General features: G+C 36.9%; 1 protein-coding gene across 3 annotated transcripts in view; it reads left to right on the forward strand.

The window, feature by feature from the left end:
* LOC129245246 (protein shisa-5) overlaps positions 1–20,611 on the forward strand; it is a 42,613-nt gene extending 22,002 nt beyond the window's left edge. For 2 of the 3 annotated variants that reach the window (XM_054883295.1, XM_054883293.1), the window contains 3 exons: positions 18,729–18,849; positions 18,968–19,021; positions 19,103–20,611. In XM_054883295.1, the coding sequence (XP_054739270.1) occupies positions 18,729–18,849; positions 18,968–19,021; positions 19,103–19,265 (338 nt within the window). In that variant the 3' untranslated portion in view covers positions 19,266–20,611. Of the gene's footprint in view, positions 1–11,650; positions 11,826–18,728; positions 18,850–18,967; positions 19,022–19,102 lie in introns of those variants that run through there. The other variant, XM_054883294.1, reaches the window with a different exon arrangement.
* Positions 20,612–22,733: the final 2,122 nt, after the last annotated feature.

The raw sequence follows: 22,733 nt of genomic DNA on the forward strand, positions 1-22,733 counted from the left end.
ATAGGATCTTGCTAGGAGAAGGACTACATGTTTTCCCAAAGACACCTTTGCACTGCCAGAAGGCTGTCAGGGCCTGTTACCAAACAGGCAGCTCCCGAATCGTTTAAGGTGGTTAGTAGAGGATCGATCACCATGCACCAGAGCAATGGAGACAACACACCGCCCTGGGGCAGCCTCTATTAACCCCGGATGACACCAGCAGATCTTCCTCCGTCTCCTCCAGGATGCGCTCTTGCTCATAGAGCTGAGAGACTTGTGCAATAGTTGGGGCCTCCAGAATCCATGCCCCTGCCGGAGAAGCGGGTGGATTGTCACTTGTGTGGGTCCCATCCCGAGTATTAATCCTATTGAAGTCCATTACCGATGAAGGTTTTAATTCGGGACTCCTCCCTAACCAGTTTGGTTCGCGGATGGCGCCCTGATTCTATGCCAACTTTGAGTCATCACACGAGCCTTCACATCAGCCACTCATGTGATGCCAGGGCTTCCCTATCCACTACCTGAGACGCGCCCAATGGGAGATCAGGCAACTTGCTTTGGGAATTTATAAAATGCACAAAAGTTAATTGTGAGCGCACATGCCAAATAAACTGATTGTTTGTACTCGCCCCATGGTAAAATTAACTAGTGTTCAAATAGTATGAGTCTTATGAAATTATAACCATGACTAGTTTTTCTCTTTTGTCCATAAAAAACCTGTTGGCGATACTTTAGAAATGTTCAATTCTCCATTTCTTTTTCCTTAATGGAGGACTAGTACTAAATTCAATAATTGATATAAGGTACGCTGCTGCTCGTTATCGCAATAGCTGATATGGTATAGCATTTGCATAACATTAAGGAGGTTCCAGATTTGGTTCTTCGGAGAAGCAAACGATAATGTCACTATTAATTGTTGATTGTTGCACAAGCATATCTGAATGGGATCGTATGTGAATATTTTGTGTTCTAAAAATAAATATATAATATATTTTAATTTCAAAAACAAAAACATATTTTTTGCTTACATTATTATTTTAATTTCAAAAACAAAAACATATTTTTTGCTTACATTTCTAACGGTTAGTAGAAAAGTCACATTTTAAATAGTCAACACCAAGGTGAATTCGGTTAAGGTGGTGGCACTAGGCCAACAACGACATTTTGTACGTTAGAATGCGATGACAAAGGAAAGTATAAAGGAAAGCGAAAAGGACGATTTACATTGAACAGCCCACGATGATGGGAATTGAGCGACTGCGAAGTGGCAATTCAGTTTGTACTGACATCCTAATGTAGACGGCAAAAGAAAAAAACAAATCAGTTGATATCTCCTTTAATATTATATATCACTTTGGCTGATACCAGTCGATTTTTGACATCCCCAGTATCTATACGTATTATTTTTATTTTTTGAACGCACCAATACTCACTGGTTTGCTGTTTTCTTATCTACCAAATATTTTAAGTGTTTTCTTTTGATTTTGCCTATGTTCATTGTTTAGTTAATTTCGTGAATTCTTCGTATAAACATGGATGATGAGACGGCTGCTAACTTGCAATTGGCCACTGGTTCACTTATACTATTTATTTGGGTTGTTTGTATGTTTAAAGTGTGTCGCCGGTGTAATACCCATCACCAGTACCAACAAATCCCAAGCACATTTGGTTAGTATTGTTCGTAAACCTTTTTTTGATTTCATAGTGAAAAAACAAATCAATAAAATTTATTAATTGAATTAGTTAAAGTTATCTTAAAAAAGAGTGTGATTCATTGAAAAATTTCGAGTAGTTGCTAAGTTAGGTTGTGGTATAATGTAGTTTTACGCTGCTTCCGAATGGCATATGGATTTTTACAAGAAGCTTTTTTTCCTGGCAGAAATACTCGGAGGCTTGCCACTGTCTGCCGAGTGGCGATCGCTGCTAGGAAAAAATTATTTTGGTGTTTCGTGGCAGTGGGCATTACCGTACTCAAAAAATGCATGCATAATTATTTCCTCAAACAAATTTAACAAAATCGAAAAAAAAATTGATTGGCGATTAATAACCAAAATTAAAAACATAAAATTAAAAATACAAATAAAGAAGCTCGAGTTCCACTTTAAAGCTTCCGTGAACTTTTTTGTTCAGAATTACCAGTACAATACTTTAGTCGTCGAAACAAAGTAGAGAAAAAATTGGTCTGTTTATAAGTACATATATAGAGTGTTTGTTTTAGCTGCATGAAAACTATGGATATCGATAACTATGGTTTCACAGCTGAGGTGGCAATCTGTGTTTACATTTCTATTCAGCAAGATTTGGAAAGTCATTATGAATCGCTTAACGGCGGAACAACACTTCCAAATTGTGGAAATTTCCTAAAAGCATAAAGTTGTTCGCGAAGTTCATAAACTACTGGCTGCATCATAGGTCCTTATTTCTTTCGAAGTGGTGAAGGAATACTGACTGAACTTTTGTTTTCAAAAATTAATCAGTTAAGCATCGACGTTTGGTCTCAATAAGGCGGCGCAATTTCCATACAGCGCGCTTAACAATAGATTTATTGCAATATTCAAGTCACATTGACTGCATACGGAGCATCGTAGCAACGAATATTATTGTAAACAATAAATGAAATTATCTACCAGCTTATAATAAAGAAAATTCCTTTCATTTGTATTATCAATTTAAGTTCTCAAGCTCTTAAAAAAGGTCTATAAATGGTCTAAATTGTCTGAAAATGTTGTAACGGCTACATTCACTTTTCACATTTTTTATGCTAGTGGCTTACTATATGACACTGTGGTGTGTTCATGGGTATTGTGAGTAAAATCTTAGACTTTACTCTCTTAGTTTTTAATCTGGTCCAGTGGAAACCCTTACTAAGCTTTATGTATACATGCGGTAAAGGTAAGGAAAATTGCGATAGCCGGCTATGTTTGTGCTAATGGAATTAAACATATTTAATAAAAAGGTTTTTTTCTAAAAGCGATCACCCATAGGCATTTAATGACAAACTGGCGAATGAATTTCTTGATGAAGTGGCGTAAAATAACAACTGCCCTTCGAAGGCAATATAAAACTGTAGGTCTCTTAAATGGTAGGACAACATCACACAAGAAATTCAATCAACCAGCCAACAAAAATTTAGTAATATGTATAGTATATTATATTAAATATGTAATAGTATATATTAGGTGCAGCTATTACTCGTAAATGACGACGTTAACGTTGACATATAAGAAGTCTGTAGGCGCCAAACGCCAGCGGCCGCATGCAGTTCTTCATACTTTTGTGAACAAATCAGTGTATGTAGCTTTTTATTTGGCGGAATAAATGTAACTGGGTGCCTGGAATTCTCCGGGTTGCACACCAATAAACTTATAAAATAGTTTGTTTTAACACAAAAATTACCCAAATTTATTAAAACGGATAATAATATGGGATAAATCTTGGTGTTTTTCCTTATGATCCTAAAATTAAGCTTCAACCCATTACCAAAGGGCCCAGCTTCACCGAGGGCCAAAAGCTCAATGAGTAAATACAAAGTCACGGCAATGACGTTTTTTTGTTTTTGCGATATTCTTCAAATTGGTTTTCCCTTACTGGGATCCTAATGGTCAAGCTATGAGATAACATTACGACTTTTACATTATTGCTGTAATATCTATGTGCGTAACTGAACATCACTGTCAATTATATTCATTATTATTTTTTCTCAAAAAAAAAAAAAAAAAAATTAATTAAATTCTATTTTTATTACTCGTATGTTGGTATTGCCTATTACTATAGTGCTTGCGAAAAATAAATGATAAACTATCGTTCTTTAACAAGAATATACAAAACACAACTAGCATAAAAAACGAGATATTCAACTTAGTGTCCGAATTATCGAAACTTACTAGCAAATAATTGGGCTAGAAATTGCCCATTCATACGTAATTCTGAACATCTATCTACTGTTTTAGATAACCTAGCTTTTCAACACTCAAAACATTATCTCTAAGGAATTATCGCTTCCTATTAATCTAATCATTGTTATGAATAAGACTAGTGGTTAAAATTGATTATACAGTATTAGCAATAGAATTATCAAATAATCTATTGTACTCGTATAGTACTTCTGATTGTGTCGATTGTTTAAATTTGGTGCAACTATTTACTTTTATTTACTATCCATGCTTTTTTCTTGTTGAATGCTTTTGAAATGGCAAAAAATTTACACTTTTTCAAAAGCGTTCTAAAAAGGATTTATTGTATTTCTCCACAGAAAGTTTACATAAAATACGTCGGCGCCTTGTGAGGATACCTTCGAATGACCGCTCGACAGGATTTTTGTCTAGTTTACAGATACCTACATACATATATTATTTTTTTCTTCACAATTTTTACCTCTCCTGTTATCTTGGTATATTTATAAATGGACGATATTGGGGCAGGCTTTTGGGATTCCCTTTTTTGGTACAAAATTAACTTTTCGCGTATTTAAAAACTGCACTCTAACGACATAGTTGCCATTAGAATGGTACTTTTTAAGGAAAAAATTAAAATTTGCTCGAAAATTCTTTCTATACTTCTTCAAATCCTTTTTCGGGTCGCTGGAATTTGCTAAGAGAAAAACAACGTTCATCATCCGAAATATATACAATTATGCTGAAGTAGCAAATTTCCGACACGTTTGCTGCTATTGATTCTATCATTATTCCACAAATATCAGCAGAAATATTGGATATTTCGGGGTCGATATTGCTCCTGAGCTCCTCTAATAAGCTAATAATTGAGTGCTTCAATTGCTCAAGAGGCTTCAATTCATGTGTTAATTTCATAAAAAGTTTGTTATCATCGATCTATACCGCTCTATATTGGTAGACGGTGCCATTAGTTGCATTTTGGACGAAGAGCGGACTGATAATTCCACCAGACTTAAAATTATACTTTACTTACTTCGAGTGGATCTTTGTCTTATTGGCATTCGAACATTATACAAAAAACAAAAAAAAGGAACGCTCGAAACTTCGAACTCTTCGAGGAATAATGGAAGATTATTACGTCTCTAAGTTGACAAAAGTGTATGAAAAGTTGAAACAGGAGAAAAATTTGTTTGATGATAGAGTTGAATGATTTATAAACCTTCTTGAGGCGTATGGCTTTCCGTGATAATGTTGTACTGCACATTAAATATGGCACATTAAATATGGCTGGAATGTCCTTTCACGCTTAATGAAAAACACGTTATATCTCATATTTCGTACTTGTGTGAAACTGGCTCTGCATTTGTAATAATCAACTCGAAATATAGGTCAAAAATGACTGCTAAAATTTGAAATAAGTAATGATAAAAAAATTCTATTGTATGTTTGAGAAATAAATAGTAATAATAAATATGTAATTTTGTTGTGAGCCCTTGATAAGATATATATTCGGCTGGTTTCGGGAATGTAGAACCGACTGTTGTGCGAAAGTCATCACGTATATATCGGTATTTTCTTTCTTATAGTAGTTTTTATACTTCTTTTATAGTAGTTCAAATAGTTCTACAAAAAGAAGCCCAGCTATCATTGAAGAGTCTCGATGATTTTGCGGGCAGCGTGGGGTGTGGGATGTAGTACCGTCCGGCTAAAACGAAAATTCTTATAGACCATATTCAAACACTATATAAATATGCAGGTATCCATAGCCAATGATGGTGACAGCTCGATTTCCATCATTTTCAAGAATGACCAGATTGTGCCTCTGACACACAAATTAGGCCAAAGGTGCCTGTGGACTAGTGTGGCTCTAAACATTACAATTTCATTTACACAAATTGTGACTGAGCCAGATCTGAACATCATTATTAAGTATCGCGAATTTTGAATTTTCGCAGGTTACGTATACACGAATTTCGATTTTTTTGTGGCGATATGTTGGTATTCATGTCTCTCACTCATGCCGACGAGTTCGGCCATTTTGAATGTTCAGTTAATTGTTGACAGCTGCTTTGCTTGCACCTTCTCAGAAGGCTGAGAAGATGTGAACGACGGACGCTCGAGCACTTCAAAAACAGACGAAAAAATTGATGAAGTGAAGAAAATGGTATTGGCCAATCGTCGAATTACCGTTAGAGAAGTTGCTGAGGACCATTCGATTTTTTTCAATGACTGCTCAATTTCGACCAGAAGCAGCATCGCATGAACATTGCTAATGATATGTTGTACACAGTCGGCGACGACCCAAATTTGCTCCAGAGGGTCATGACTGGTGACGAATCGTTGGTTTATGGGTATGACGTGGAAACCAAAGCTCAATCAATGGAAGCTGCCGCACGAAACAAGACCGAAAAAAGCGCGCCAAGTTCGGTCAAATGTAAAAGATTTGCTTACCGTTTTCTTCGATTGCAGGGACGTTGTGCATGATGAGTTCTTGCCACAGGATAAAAGGTGCACGAAGCAGTCCGCCAGAAACGCCCGGATTTGTGGAAGAACAAAAATTGGCTCTTGCATCGCGATAACGTCCCTGCTCACACATCGTTGCTTGTGCGCGACTTTTTGGCCAAAAACAACACACTAATGATGCCACAGTCACCATATTCCCTAGATCTGGCCTCCTGTGACTTTTTCTTGTTCCCGAAACTGAAGAGGCCCACGAAAGGACGACGCTACGCTACGATTGACGAGATAAAGACGGCATCGGGGATTACTTTGAAGGGGACGAAATAGATATTAATGAATAAATAAATAATTTTTGAAAAAAACACAAAATTCGCGATACTTTTTGAACACACCTCGTATAGAACCGTGACTTACAGAGCTATACCGTGAGAGAAGAGGAAAAACTGTGGAATATTGAACCATCTTCCGTATTCTCTCTAAAAGTCGCAATTATTTTTTTGCAGTGTTTCAAATTTTCCTAATTTGGTCTCAAGTTGATCTAAATTATTTGAAAGAAACATCAAATCGTAATAAAATTTAAAGGCGCCCAATTTATTTGAACATATTTTTTTTAATACTTATTTCCAATATTAAGTTTGTATGGCTAAAATGTTTCGCAAAAATATTTCTGGGAACATTTTTGTAGAGGGTCTTTTTCAATAGTCTACAGCTCTTCTTCTTTCATAATTGCTATACCGAATACTTGTCTTTTTCCGACCCATTCTTTTGCATAGTGTTATGATAGTGATGTGGGTCATAGGTTTGCTTTCCTACTAAAGGGAAGATTTTCTTTATTATATTAAAGTACTTGGAGGCTTGCCCATTGGCCATCTGCCAGACCCTATCACGTTGATGTTTCACAGCCAATACTCATATAATAAGCGTTACAGTGACAATCTGTTAAATATTACGGTCATCTGTTAAAAAATATTGCTGATATGGGTTAAAAAATTTTCCGTTGAATTCCCATGGTGAAAATGCACGATTCCGTGAATATGGTCTAAAGTGCTTACATACCGATGTTATTTAATCTCGCCGTTTAATTTCTCTTAACAAATTTAAAAAACTTATATATATCTTGCGTTTTAATATTCGATGCGGTACCAGTTGGTGGTAGCAGAGGAAGAGGAAGGCATGCTTTGCGTTGGAAACATTAGGTGGACAAGGACTCAGCTTTACTTGGTGTTTCGAACTGGCGCTGGGTAGCACGAGAAAGAAACCACCGGCGTGCTTTGTTAAAATCGGTCAAAACCGCTTAAGCGGTTATCGCAAAAATTTATTTTAACTTATTTGCACTAAAAATTTAGTTCATTCTTTAACAAAAGCCATTTGAATAAAAATTCCAAGCTTTGAACGAAATTTAGAAAAATCCATACAATTGTCATCAAAATTTCCTACGTGTTAATTAGAATTACTACGTTTGAGTATGCAGTTTTATAGCCCATTAAATTTTAATAAAATAAAGTGAAGGTTTGAAGTGTTAAAAAACGCGGTGCCTAACTTTGTTTTTTTTAGTTAATGGTGTTGTGCATATAAAACACATGGAGGAAAAGTTCAATGTTAACATTTATAATCATAAGGGGTGCATGGGGTTTTTGTCCGACAGGATGCATGGTGGTCGGACCGAAGGCGGATAAATTTTATTTTAGTTAGTATTCATGTGTTATACTATAGTATTAATCTAATCTTTCTTATGACGACTAGGTATACTTACATATGTGCAAATTTATTCCTATATAAGCTAACAAATTCAATTCAGGCCCCCCCGCCGAAAAATAGTTTGTCGGCGGTCTTCACGATTTGAATTAAAAAACCAAACCGCATTTTTAGTCTATGAAGCTGTGACTATCCAATGAACTTTCAAAGCAGACAAAGAAAGAGGGAGAGACCCGAGAGAGAATGAGAGAGAGGCCCGAGGGAGAATGAGAGAGAAACCCGAGAGAGAATGAGAGAGAGACCCGAGAGAGAAAAAATACATATCTAAACAAACTCACAACATTTGCAGAGAATACAAATAGACAAAATTTACAAAAAAACGGAGAAGGGTCGACCGGTGTAGGTAAACGCCGGACACAAACCGTGGCAACAACGCGCACTACTCCGAGCGTTTATCACCCGCACAAACGCAGTGATTCTATGATCGCAGCAACGGCGCAAATTACCGCAAGGCAATACCAATAAATCTGACGCCGGAATGGATAGTACGCACAAGCACTAGCCAGGAAAAGGAAATAAGCGCCAAAAAGTAGGCACCAAAAAAGAAACGCCAAAAAAATTGGGACCAAAAACCGCCCCAAAAAGTAGGCACCAAGGAAATATAACGCCAAAAATATATTTCCTACAAGTTTGCTCTAACAAACAAACGCCAAAAAGTAGGCAGTGCTATTTCTCACTAGAAATAAGCAACCACAAGGAAAAACTCAGGGAAAATAGTCTAAAGTGTATCTAAGATATATAAGGTACAGCTCTCTCCTCTTCCTCTACGTTATGTCGTTTTTCTCTCTCGCGGAACGAAGATGCACAAAACGTAAGAAGTTTCACTTCAAAAACAGAAAAATAATTTTATTAGTGTGAAATGCCAGATGCATCCTAATGTAATATGTTTATATGTATGCATGTACCTGATATTATTTTTTTGGCTTATTGAGTTTTTTATCTCTTTGTTTTTAGAAAACTTATTCATATGTATATGTTATCGAAGCTGATATATGTTTGTGCATGCAAGTGTGAATGTATGTAATGGGGGTTTTTATGGGGACGTAATCATTTTGTATTTAAATATAATGCACACATGATACAGCGAAAGATTTCAGACCCATCAGCTTATCCTCCTTCATCCTCAAAACTCTCGAGCGATTGTTGGATGTACATCTCAGGGAAAAGATTACAGACTCAACGATCTCACCATCTCAACATGCCTATCTCAAAGGAAAGTCCACAGAGACAGCTCTTCATGAGGTTGTAAGTGCGATTGAGAGGAGCATAGAATACAAGCAATACTCACTAGTCGCTTTTCTCGACATAGAGGGGGCCTTCAACAATGTTACGACAAGATCTATAATTGAGGCTCTCAACATGCTAGGCATAGACATAGGTCTCAACGAATGGATAGAGAACATGCTCCAAATTAGAATAGTCATCGGTGAGGTAGGCAGCAGCACGATAAAACGCTCTGTCAACAGGGGAACCCCTCAGGGAGGGGTCTTATCCCCTCTGCTGTGGTTACTAGTCGCCAACAACATCCTTACCAAATTTAACCGAAAGGGAATTAAAGTGGTGGCGTACGCGGACGACATAGTGCTTATGGTTTCAGGAATGTTTCCAACCACAATCAGGAGATTATGGAAGGAGCTCTGGTATTACTCAGCAATTGGGCCACGGACTGTGGTTTAAGTGTAAACCCGAGAAAAACTGAACTGATGCTATTCACCAAGAAAACCAAGGTGCCAAACTTTAATCTCCTGGAAGTCCAAACTCAGCTGGAAGTCCAACGTAGAGTACAGGGTGAAGAAAGCAAATATAGCACTTTACACGTGTAAGAGAATGTTGGGAAAAAAATGGGGTCTCCAACCAAAATTATCCAACTGGTCCTACACAGCCATTGTAAGGCCAATACTAACATATGCGGCACTGGTTTGGTGGCCTGCAACAGAAAGGAAATACAACAAAACTAAGCTGAACAAGATACAAAGAACAGCGTGCATCTTAACTACAGGAGCGCTTAGCACCAGTCCTACCGAAGCGCTCAATGTACTAACACATCTATTGCCATTAGATTTACACATTAAAACAATAGCTACTTGCAGCGCGGTGAGACTCAGAGATATAGGAAGCTGGACAACAAGGTCGTACGGTCACAGTAAGATCCTCCTACAGGGACCCCCGCTGCTCAAAAACGGATCAGACTACACAATCCCCGACCTAAACTTCAAGAAAGGCTTTACGGTACGTTTTCCACCGAGAGCCGAATGGAGCAAAGGAGAGGTGATTGGAAGATACGACATCGAAATTTATACCGATGGTTCTAAGATGAACTGTGGTGTGGGAGCTGGCTTCCATTCGGAGCCACTCAACCTATCTCAATCAATTCGTCTTCCTGATTATGCCACCGTGTTCCAGGCAGAACTCTTAGCGATCAGAGAAGCATGCAAATCCCTAGAACTCTACAAGGAAGTTGGTGCAAGAATAGTTATCTTCTCAGACAGTCAAGCAGCTATTAAGGCCTTAGACTCCAACTACATTTCATCCAAACTGGTCCTACAGTGTAGAGAGGAGCTGAAACTGCTCAGCCATTGGCTTGATATTACCCTGATATGGGTTCCCGGTCATAGGAACATACGGGGCAATGAGATAGCGGATGAGCTAGCAAGAAAGGGTTCGACACTAGACATAGCAGAGGCGGTGGCAGTCTCCACCCCACTGAACACACTAAAAGCATCCATTGCTTCACACTATCATGCTTTAGCCGAAAGAAGATGGAAGCAAATACCTACATGTATTACAACAAAAAACACATGGCCGTCATACAAAATCCAAAGGACGAATGACCTGCTAGGATGTTCTCGGCTAAACATATCACGCATCACTGCAACCCTTACAGGACATTGGAAAGTAGGGGATCATGCAGCTAGACTCAATCTACCCTTCAATCCTATCTGTAGAAGCTGTCAAGCGGAAGAGGCGAAGGAAAGTCTTTTCCACTATTTATGTGAATGTCCGGGACTAGCCAGGGCACGACTCCGATCCTTCGGTAAATTCTATTTTGATTCTAGTGAAATTCACGACGAGCAACGTTGGGAAAAAGTATTAAAAGTTAATGCCGAAATAGGGAAATAAGTTTGAGGACAAATTGGTATACGGGCCAGAAATCGAGCTAGATGGTGTGGTCAGACAACTGATCAATTGTAGGGACATTTTAGAAATCATATTATGTCGAAAAATGTTTCCGTCCATTGGCTACCTTGTTCATGCGATTTAACCCAAATGTATTCTTTTTTATGGTTGAGTAGAATTTCGATTTTCGAACTTAATTCTAATTCTATTAATCTGTGTTTTATTTAAACACGCGATTTTAAAGCCCTAAATGAAAAACCCTTTATATACCTGCTCTAATTTGCTGCCTTTTTATTTTTCGGCTAGAGCGGTTAGATCTAATCTCAATTATGAATTTTATCAGTTTGTTTGCTTATAAATACGCGATTTATGTTCCGAATTTCCACTTACAAATAAATGTTTTTCTTTAGTTCAAGTTTAACCACTTTTGTGTTAGGTTCCATGTCGGTGTTGCTACTATTCTTATCTATTAAATTATCGATCTAACTGCTGCAGTAATGCCCGTCGATAGCTTAATTTTTACTTTATTCATAACCTTTTTCGTCTTTATTTTGGCCGCCTGGGGTGCTTTTTATTTGCGTGGACGCAAACGGTACACAAATGAACGGCTTTCCCATAAAGGTTGGATGAGTGAAATATAAAAATGTTTTTGTTTGTTTTGAAAATTCTGCTACAAATACAAATACAAATGAGTGGTCTTTAACCGTATATGGTCGTTAAAATAGGTATATTGCCATTATCTTTCGCTCTTCTTATGCCGCCCGGCCCGTTATATTAAGTTGCGTTATTGGTTCTACAGATTCGGTTATTTTCATAAAGTGTTATTTTCCGTGTCCACTAAAATGAGTTTCTTGCGGATATCTCTTGCATTTTAACGAGAAAAAAAAGAATGTAATGTAAGTAACAAATTAGATTGTTCATTTAATAACTAATAATTAATATCCATTTATTTCAAAGATGACTCGTGCGGTGCATTGTACTTCTGCTCAAATATGAACGAGACGGTATCAATAAAACGGTCCGCGGATGACATATGGCAAAATAAATTTTTTGTTTTTTGGTAGGACTGTTATAAGCTTACATGGCAAATTTCAGCGTGATATGTCACATAATTTGTTTTCTGTGCTACTGTAAACCAGTCAAGCTCGAGTGTGTTCTTCGAATTTAACGATGGAAATTCAAAGAATTTGTTTGAAATTTTGTTATTTCAACAAAATTTCGGCTTCAGACGCCTTAAAAATGTTGCAGAGAACCTATGAGGACTCTGCTCTATCGCTAGCACGTGTTTTCCAGTGGTACAAATTGTTCAAAGAGGGCCGTACATCGGTTGCAAACTTGCCTCATGAACGTCGTCCAGCAACATCAGTAAACGACGAAAACATCGGAAAAGTAAAGGAAATTGTGCTTGAAAATCGCACAAATCGCAAAATCGGTTAACGCTGAATATTATTTAGACGTTTTAAAGCGTTTGCGCGAGAACATTCGTCTTAAAAGGAAGGAATTGTGGGACAACAATTCATGGTTCTTGCATCACGATAATGCACCAGCTCACACATCACGTCTTGTTCGCGATTATTTGAACAAAAATAATGTTAATATCGTTCCGCAAGCACCGTATTCGCCTGATATGGCTCCATGTGACTTTTTCCTGTTTCCCAAGCTCAAGTTGCCGCTCCGTGGAAAACATTTTGAGACAATTGAAGTCATAAAAGAGAATTCGAAGAACACACTCGAGCTTGACTTGTTTACAGTCGCACTGAAAACAAACTATGTGACATATCACGCTGAAAGTTGCCATGTAAGCTTATAACAGTCCTACCAAAAAACAAAAAATTTATTTTTGCCATATGTCATCCGCGGACCGTTTTATTGATACCGTTTCGTTCATATTTGAGCAGAAGTTATAGTTGAAAAGCGGAGACTTGTTGTGAATCTTTGAACCAAAAAAATCGTTCCAATGTATCACTTGGACGGTCCAACAAAATTTTGTTGTAAAGCCATGTCAGACGTCCTAAAGGGCAAGAGTTCTCACCGCAGATCACAAAAAAAAAAAAAAAAAAAAAACAATAAAGCACAGTGGCGGCAACATAATGATTTGACCATGCTTCCCTTAGTATGGAGAATTCACCTCATAACCAATCAAATGGACAATTTTATTTAGAAGGACATACTTCAAAAAGTGATGCTATCATTTGCTGATGAGAATATGCTACTTCGGTGGCTTTTCATTAAAGATAATTACACATAACACTACTCAATGTTGGTATGTGATTGTGATCGGTTTTTACAAAATAATGTTAAAGTTATGGATTTGCCAAACCAGTCAGCTGACCTCCTAAACCCCGTTGAAAACTTTTGGGGATATTTAAAGAAGCGAATTGGTAAGGAGGCATTCAAAAATAAAAAGGAATTATCACAAAAAATTACAAAAACCTATGGTATTCCACTCATACAGAAACCTGCCGATGGATTATCAATTCAATGCCAAATCGAATACAAAACGTCATTGACAATCGTGGTGGACACAGTGATTATTGATTAATCTTCGATAATTTAATTTTTGTTTTGATTGTCACTAGTTTCAGTGTTGAAAGATCCTTGAATTATTATTTATATTTGTTAGGTTAATCTATGAAAAAAAAATCACATACCTACCACCTATTTTAATGGCCTTATGTGTATGCACTCGTTCTGATAATATGGTTGTACTATATGTACTTATATGTATATATGTTACCGTGAATGGCCGAAATGTTAAAATAGTTCATAAAAAGCCTTGTCACAGTCAAACACAAGGCTCAGTTGAAAGGGCCAATCAGGATATACAGAATATGCTAACTGCATGGATGAACGATAACGATACAAATAAATGGTCAGATGGTTTATCCTTTGTTCAATTTGCCAAGAACACTACATACCACGAAGGAACGCGCCAAAGTCCTTATGAAGCCATGTTTAGCGTTACAAACGTTTGGCGAACAAATCGCAAATATTGAAACTGAAGAACAACTTGAAGAATTTGCTAATACTTCTCAAACCGAAGAACAGCTTGAAGAAACTGTTAATACTTATAAAAAAAAATTGAGCGGTAGTCATACCGAAAACCGTATTCCAAAGAAAAATATTGAAGAGGACCCACAACCTACAACGTCTTCACATCAAATTCTGACTGAAAAACACAAGTTTATTTCTACAAAAAGAGCGGCCCCGAAAGAAAATATACTACTTCTCTTCCTCTTAATTGGCGCGATAACCGCTTACGCGATTTTGGCCGAGTTTAACAAAGCGCGCCAGTCGCTTCTTTCTCGTGCTAACCGGCGCCAATTGGACACAGCAAGTAAAGCCAAGTCCTTCTCCACCTGATCTTTCCAACGCAGAGGAGGCCTTCCTGTTCCTCTGCTACCACCAGCTGGTACCGCATCGAATACTTTCAAAGCCGGAGCGTTTGTATCCATTCGGACGACATGACCCAGCCAACGTAGCCGCTGGATCTTTATTCACTGCGCTATGTCTATGTCGCCGTAAAGCTCATACAGCTCATCGTTCCATCGTCTGCGATATTCGCCGTTGCCAACGTGCAAAGGCCCAAAAATCTTACGCAGAATCTTTCTCTCGAACACTCCAAGCGTCGCTTCATCGGATGTTGTCATCGTCCAAGCTTCTGCGCCATACGTTAGGACGTGCATGATGAGAGCCTTGTAGAGTGTTAGTTTTGTTCGTCGAGAGAGGGCTTTACTACTCAGTTGCCTACTTAGTCCAAAGTAGCACTTGTTGGCAAGAGAGATTCTACGTTGGATTTCAAGGCTGTTATTGTTATTGGTGTTAATGCTGGTTCCTAAATAAACGAAGTCTTTTACAACCTCGAAATTATAACTGTCTACAGTGACGTGGGTGCCGATACGCGAGTGCGCCGACTGTTCGTTTGAAGACAGGAGGTACTTCATTTTGTCCTCGTTCACCACCAGACTCATTCGCTTTGCCTCTTTATCCAGTTTGGAGAAGGCAGAACTAACAGCACGGTTGTTAAGGCCGATGATGTCAATATCGATAGCGATTAAGTTCTACGGCTCTTATATAATATAATATATAATATAGAAAATATACTACTGCATGCAACAAAAATGGACAAGGTTATAGACGCTTTCATTGCAAAATGAAGTGTTCTACAAATAAATGTAAAAATAAATGTAAAAGCAAGGGAATCTTGTGCAATTCAAAGTGTTTCATAATAGTTTAAGTTGTTGCAATAAATAAGATTTGAATCATATAAGTAAGCATTTTTTTTATTATAATAGCATTATTTTCTTTTCTGTACTGCCGCGTATTTTAAATTCTTGGTCATTCCTTTCAGAAAAAGAGGCGAAAAAGTTACGTTATCCTTGTGTCGTTTTATAGCGACTGAACTACGGAGAAGAAAATCTAAATCTCCAACATGTTCAACATTCACCATTAGTGCATGGTGAATGTCAACATTTACCGGTGTAAATCAGAAATAAGGGTATTTAGCAAAAATTTCGGACCCTAGGGTTATGTTCATATTGGATTTTCTGAAAAATAAAGTGCAGGCGTTCCTGACTATTGCGCAAGTATTCGCATTGCCGTTAGTGTGAAGAAGTTGGTAGTGCTTTGTAGAGTTTTTTGTTTTCGCAGTGTGAAATAGATAAAACGAATGTGCTGAAATGATGTTTATAAATCTAATCTTTATTATCACTATTTTGAATTGTTGCAATTGCTATGCATTTTATATGCATATGCTTTATAGGGGTTGGGTTTGGCGCCAAGAGTAAACGTTTTGCTATGACGTTATATTTACAAAACTTATGTGTTTGTAATACAAAAATACTACTACTAGGTTAGCTGTTTTATTAGATGCATTGTGATGTTGAGGAATAGATCATTTTGTCAATACTAACCCAGTTCTGCTTTAACATTCTCCTGATATGAAACATTGACTTTGTTATACACACCCCAGAGGTAGTTGATGTTGAGTAAGTAAGAAATGTTGAATAATCTCCTGTCTACCCTCAAATGCAGCTTCCACAGAAATCACTGTCTAAACATCCTCCATATGTTTATCTCTTTTAGTAGCTCTCGCTGTGGGAAGTTTACAGACTTCCAAACCACTACGGTGTTTACCAAGCTGAAACTCTTTCGTATACGTATTATAAGAAACCCGACATTTTGACTACTTTTTCTGTGTCTTGTTTTTTTAATTTTAGTTTTTTTACCAAAAATGTACAATGCCTCTCCTTGTATTACAAATTTCTGATGTACATACATACATACAAATGTTCGAGGGGTACCTTGTATATGTCGGGATTTGGCAACCCTGGTGTTGCAATCTGGCAACTGACAGCTGTATCGCAAAGTTTGACATTTTTTGGCTTTTACATACTCAGAACGTTTTGAAATACCAGCGCTATTTGTGTTGTTTACAGTAACTTAAAAGATTCATCTCGGTCCAAAAATGGAATTAAATCGTGAACATTTTCGTGCGATTGTTTTTTACAACTTTCGACATGGATTAACTCAGCAACATTGCATGGATGAACTTAATTCATTTTTTGGCGATGAAGCTCCATCAAGGAGCAGTGTTTATCGATGGTATGGTGAATTCAATCGTGGTCGTAGTTCACTCCAAGACGAATTTCGTGAAGGTCGTCCAAAATCAGTTGTTGTTCCGAAAACCATTGATGCTGTGCGCGAACTGATATTGCAAGATCGTCATGTGACCTATCGTGAGATTGAGACAATCTTAGGCATTAGTGGGACCAGCATACATTCAATATTGCATAAACATTTGACTGTCAAAAAAATTTGTTCGCGTTGGATCCCACATAATTTGTCAATCGCTCAAAAAAAGGCTCGTGTCGATTGGTCGAAGGAAATGCTCAAAAAATACGATCGCGGGGCTTCGAAACACGTCTATGACATCGTGACAGGTGATGAATCATGGATTTACGCGTATGATCCCGAAAGGAAACAGCAGCCGACTGTATGGGTGTTTCAAGATGAGCCAAATCCAACAAAAGTTGTTCGCGCACGAAGCACTTCCAAGCAAATGGTCGCCTGTTTTTTCGGAAAAACTGGGCATGTCACAACCGTACCACTAAAACAACGCAGAACAGTACATTCTGAGTGGTACACAACCATTTTTTTGCCAGTTGTCTTCCAAGAAATTATGAAAACTAATCGCCAAAGACGGATCACTCTTCATCATGACAATGCGAGCTCTCACACATCGGCTCAAACAACTGCATTTTTGAGCACCCAAAACATCGAATTAATGGGTCATCCGCCGTATAGTCCTGACCGAATGACTTCTTTTTATTCCCGTACGTAAAAAACAAACTGAGAGGTCAACGTGTTTCGACACCTCAAGAAGCGGTTGCGGCATTCAGAATGCATGTTTTGGAGGTACCTCATTCAGAGTGGCAAAAGTGCTTCGACAATTGGTTCAAACGCATGCAAAAGTGTATAGATCTTCATGGAGAATATTTTGAAAAACAATAAAGTGATTTTCGATGATTAAAAGTTGTTTTTGTTCTCTAATCCCGACATATAAAAGGCACCCCTCGTATTAGTCCAGTAAAAGGAGACCAAAAAAATAGACAAGTAAGTAATTTTAGGAATATGCGAGTTTATGGTTTTATTATGTAAAACTCATCACCGTGAACTTAAATTTGAGTTTTCGGGGTCGGGGGTTGTGTCCTGCGGGCGCCCTCTTAGAAATAAGGGTGTAACTGGTTTTTTGCGTTTATCTCGTGAATTCCGATAGTTACGAAAATTTTGTAAGATACTTTTTTCGTAGATAATAATATTATCTACAACTTTCATTCAATATTTTTTATTGTAAAATTAATAATAAAAAAGTTATAAACAAAATCACGCGAAAAATTAAGGGATGAATTGTTTTCAAGCGTAATAACTTTTTTTTTATTGATTTTATGGAAAATATACATCAAAGCTTTTTTATAGAGCATTCTTTCGTGAACATTTTTGTCTCTAAGTTTTTCCCGCTATCTTTATTTAGTCTTATGATTTTAAGCTGTTAAGCGGAGCAACTACTACATTAGCGAAGCGCACAAGCGTATACGAATACTACTCCTCAAAGCTATAAAAAGGGATATCGAAGCGTATTTTGGCTCCAAGGGCAAAAAATCTTTTGAGCAGGGAATTAATAATTTGCCTAAACGTTGGGAAGACAATGTAAATAATGAAGGAAAATATATTATTGATTAATAAATACTTTAAACATATTTTTATTAATTTTAAAACCACCTTTAAAAAACGCACGAACTTATGAACTGACCTGATATTTCAAAAGCGCATTTCAAACTGGCGCTTATTGCTTCATACAAAAAATACATTTAATATGATCCCAATTTCAATTGAACATTTTGTTAAAAAATGTTTTTAAAAAAAGGCCTTTCTAACAAATTTCGAATTCAGATCGTGTAATAAATTCAATTTTATATTTATATACCAATCAAATTTACCCTCTCTTATTTTCCCTAACTGCAGCACCCGTTGTAGTGACATCAACGACGCACACCGCACCGGGTGGTTACCCGGTCGCACAAATGCCGCCTGCCACCGGCTATCAACAGCAAGCCGTGTACCCGCCATATCCAACACAAGCAACGTAAGTTATAAACAATTTTATCAGCGCCAATTCAAACAAGTTGCTGAATAAGCATTTACAATGGCAACAGAAGTGTATTTAAATTTCAATTTCGCTCCACCTTTTTCTTGTTTCATAGCGCTCACGGACAAATGCCGATGCCGATGCCAGCTGCGACATCGCCTGCGCCTGGGTAAGTGTAGTGATTTTCGACTTTTTCGTAATTGTATACAATTTTTCAACAACTGATTACTGATTGACATTTATTTTACAGCGTGCAAGCCTATGTGGCACCGTATCCACCAATGCCTACGGCTACTATGAACCCACCCAGCTATGAAGCCGCTGTGGCAGGTGTAGGGGTTGGTCAACCAAATAATGCAAGCAGCGGCTACGAAAAACAAGCTCCCTACAATCCCAACTACAATGCCTACTAGAATAACGAGGCGTGGTTAGTTAAACTGTTGTCAAAGAACAGCAAAACCATGTCGATTTGATAAATACTAATATATACAAACTTATTTATTAAGAAAGCCATATAACAAACGCATGTGGTGCTGATAATTTTAAAAGTATTGTTTTCTGCAAAAACGATAACAATATAGTATATAGGGAGTGAATAAGAAATGTGCGAATGCGATGCTATGCAATGGAAAATAAATAGTTTCCTTCGGGGCGACTATTCAGGAAAATGCAGACGTGAAAAGTAAATTTCAAAATTTAATGTACAAATGTTTTGGAAAAATGCATGTCTTCTGGAAGCAATTCAAATTTAGCGTAAATTTCTAAAACGGTAGAGGAAATAAACGTAAAATTAAATTTAAAGACATGAAAAGTAAATTCATAAATTTAATGCACAAATGTTTTCGAAAAAGGTATGTCTTCTGAAGAGTATTTCAAATTTAGTGTAAATTTCCACAATGGCAGAGGAAGTATATGTAAAATTGTAAAATTATGAATTAATGAACTGAAATTCATATTTCTGGTTTTCATACACAAATTAGCTCCACTCCTTATTTTTGATATCTTTTATTTACAATACCTTAACCAAAGAATGCTTTAACCAAACCTAAACAGAAGGATTCTCGATGTCTAACACGATTGCACAGTAAGAGAATCTCCCTTATGTATTAGTGGATGATATAAAAACTATCAATATTTCCTGTACCAAGTCTTACAACCGAAACGCTGTAAAATCAAATGTTTTTGATTTATTTTTATATTTTTCCTACATTATAAATAAATAAAATATTGGACTGCGTACAAAGAAATTCAATGTCATGGTCTACAAATCTCTCTTTCTCCGGTTTCATACTAAAGAATACCAAAACCACACAAAAACTGGGAAGAGTATCTCCTGTATCTTAAGTTAACAATGATTTGCTGCAGTGAGCATAAATGTTTCGACCGCATGTAAAATCTATGTATGGCAGTTACAATAATTAGACGAAGAATGTGTAATGAAAAGCTAACTGTTATTGGTGTGATATACTGTAAGATATAAAAAATTAAACTTGAACTAAAATATACATACTTTACAATATCTCAGCTAAGTTTATATAAAGTTTAAGCGCAACAATTAAATTTACATCAGTGGCAAAGTTTCATTATACTATGATAATTCTCTACGATTTATAAACTAAAATAAAGTTCTATATGTACAATATAATAAAATAAAACTGAAAAAATAAACTGTTCCATTTACCTGTTTTATGTTCAAAATTAAGAAAATAAAAATATTAAAGCTACGCATTATATAACGCAATGGTTCAATTATACTGAACTTTTATAGGCATGCAATTATTTCATTTTTGTGTATAATTGTGGGTTCTTGATCTTTACGTAACTTATTAAAAATTATTCCAGTTTGTGCATTTGAGAAATAGGCAATATCAAAAAATAAAATACTGGCCAAGTTGTTCAAAAGAAAAACTGTTTGAGGTTTCGCCTTCTTTATTCTATATTATCTTTATATATACTTATAGTATATATAATTGGCGATTATATGCTTTTTGGGTGTTTGGCCGATCTTCTTCCCCTATTTGTGTCGTGCGCCTTGATGTTGTTTCACAAATGGAGGGGCCTACAGTTTTAAGCCGACTCCGAACGGCAGATATTTTTTATGAGGAGCTTTTTCATGGCAGAAATACACTCGGAGGTTTGCCATTGCCTGCCGAGAGGTGATCGCTATTATAATAGAAAAAACGTTTTCTATCATTTGGTGTTTCATGCTTGGAGATTCGAAGCTGGATGGTCACGAATGGAAGCCACGCACCGACCTATTCCGCTACAGCGTCCACCGTATTTTCTTTATACACTTTTAAGACACAACGACAAGACTACTTACAAGAATTGATACAAATGATGAAACAACTACAGTAAATCAAAAAAGTATTGGCACACTCGAAAAATCAAAGTTCTCAGTGCTATAACTTTTCTTCTAATGAAAGTATAAAAAAATAGAAAACGGTATTTTCTAAATGTACCTATTTATTACGTGTCTGAACAAAAAAAAAATAATAATTTCGACGTACCAAGCTCAATCTTGAAAGGTAAAATAAGGCACAAATTCTCATCAAAAAAGTATTGGCACAGGTAACGTAATCAGCTGGCTCCATTGCAGTTGTAACGCGCTAATACTTTGTGGGCCCTCCTTTAGACTGAATAACGGTCTCTTCATACTATTTACCAGATTTGAAGTTTCGGTTTCAGCAATTATTGCCTCTTTTAGAGAATCCTTTGACGTTATGTGGTGAGATTGTATCTTCCGTTCCAGAAGATGCCATAGGATTTAAGTCCGGCGATTGGGGGGGTGTTTTAAGCTGTTTGTAATGGTATATCAACCCCTCCTGCACAAGATAAGATGAATGATAATCATGTTGAAATTGCCAAACAATAAATTAATAATCGCCATCTGGAATCCTAGCGGACTATACCGCCACTTACTAGAATTGAAAATATTTTTAACCGACAATGCAATTGATATGCTTATTTTTGAAACCCATGCCACTGAGAATACCTATATAAACATACCAAACATCGATATCTATAATACAAATCACCATGACAACAAAGCTCATGGAGGCAGAGCTATCATAATAAAAAGAACAATAAAATGCGTAGAATTGGATAGATATAGAGCAGGACATATGCAGGCGACTACATTCTGCATCAACACTTTGACTGGCCCAATAAATATATGAGCTGTTTATTGTCCACCCAAGTATAATAATGCAAAACATCAATACCTCGATTATCTTAAATCAATTGGAAACCGGTACCTAGCAGGAGGAGACTACAATGCACGTAACATGGAGATCTAGGATAACCACCACTAAAGGAAGGCACCTATATAAGGCCATTAAGGCAAATAACAGCATATCAAGCACAGGAGACCCGACGTATTGGCCAACTGACACTAAAAACTTCCTGACTTAATCAACTTTTGTATTACGAAAAACCTGAATCATGAAAATATTGCAATAAAATTATGTCTCGACTTATCATCAGACCACTCACCAATAATATTAACGGTCCAGGATAGACCTGTTGGAAAAATCATCACCTTGCGATATAACCATAAGACGAACTGAAATATATTTCTTGATCTCATAAAAGAAAACATGGTAACCAGAGTCTCTTTGAAATCCACCACCGAACTGGACTATGCAATTGTATACTTAAACGATAATATTAGACACTTTAACAACAAAGAAAATCCCTGCCTTTATTTTAGAGAAAATCAGACAAAAACGCAAACTTAGAAAATACTGGCAACGCTCCAAATACCCAGCCGATAAAACTAAACTAAACAAATCACCAAATGAACTCTCCAAGAACATAATGACAATTAACTGAAGTAGTACCTTAGCAGTCTCGAAACAACTACAGCTACCAACTATTCC

The sequence above is a fragment of the Anastrepha obliqua genome, chromosome 4 (assembly GCF_027943255.1).
Source record: "Anastrepha obliqua isolate idAnaObli1 chromosome 4, idAnaObli1_1.0, whole genome shotgun sequence".
In the NCBI taxonomy this organism is placed as follows: domain Eukaryota; kingdom Metazoa; phylum Arthropoda; class Insecta; order Diptera; family Tephritidae; genus Anastrepha; species Anastrepha obliqua.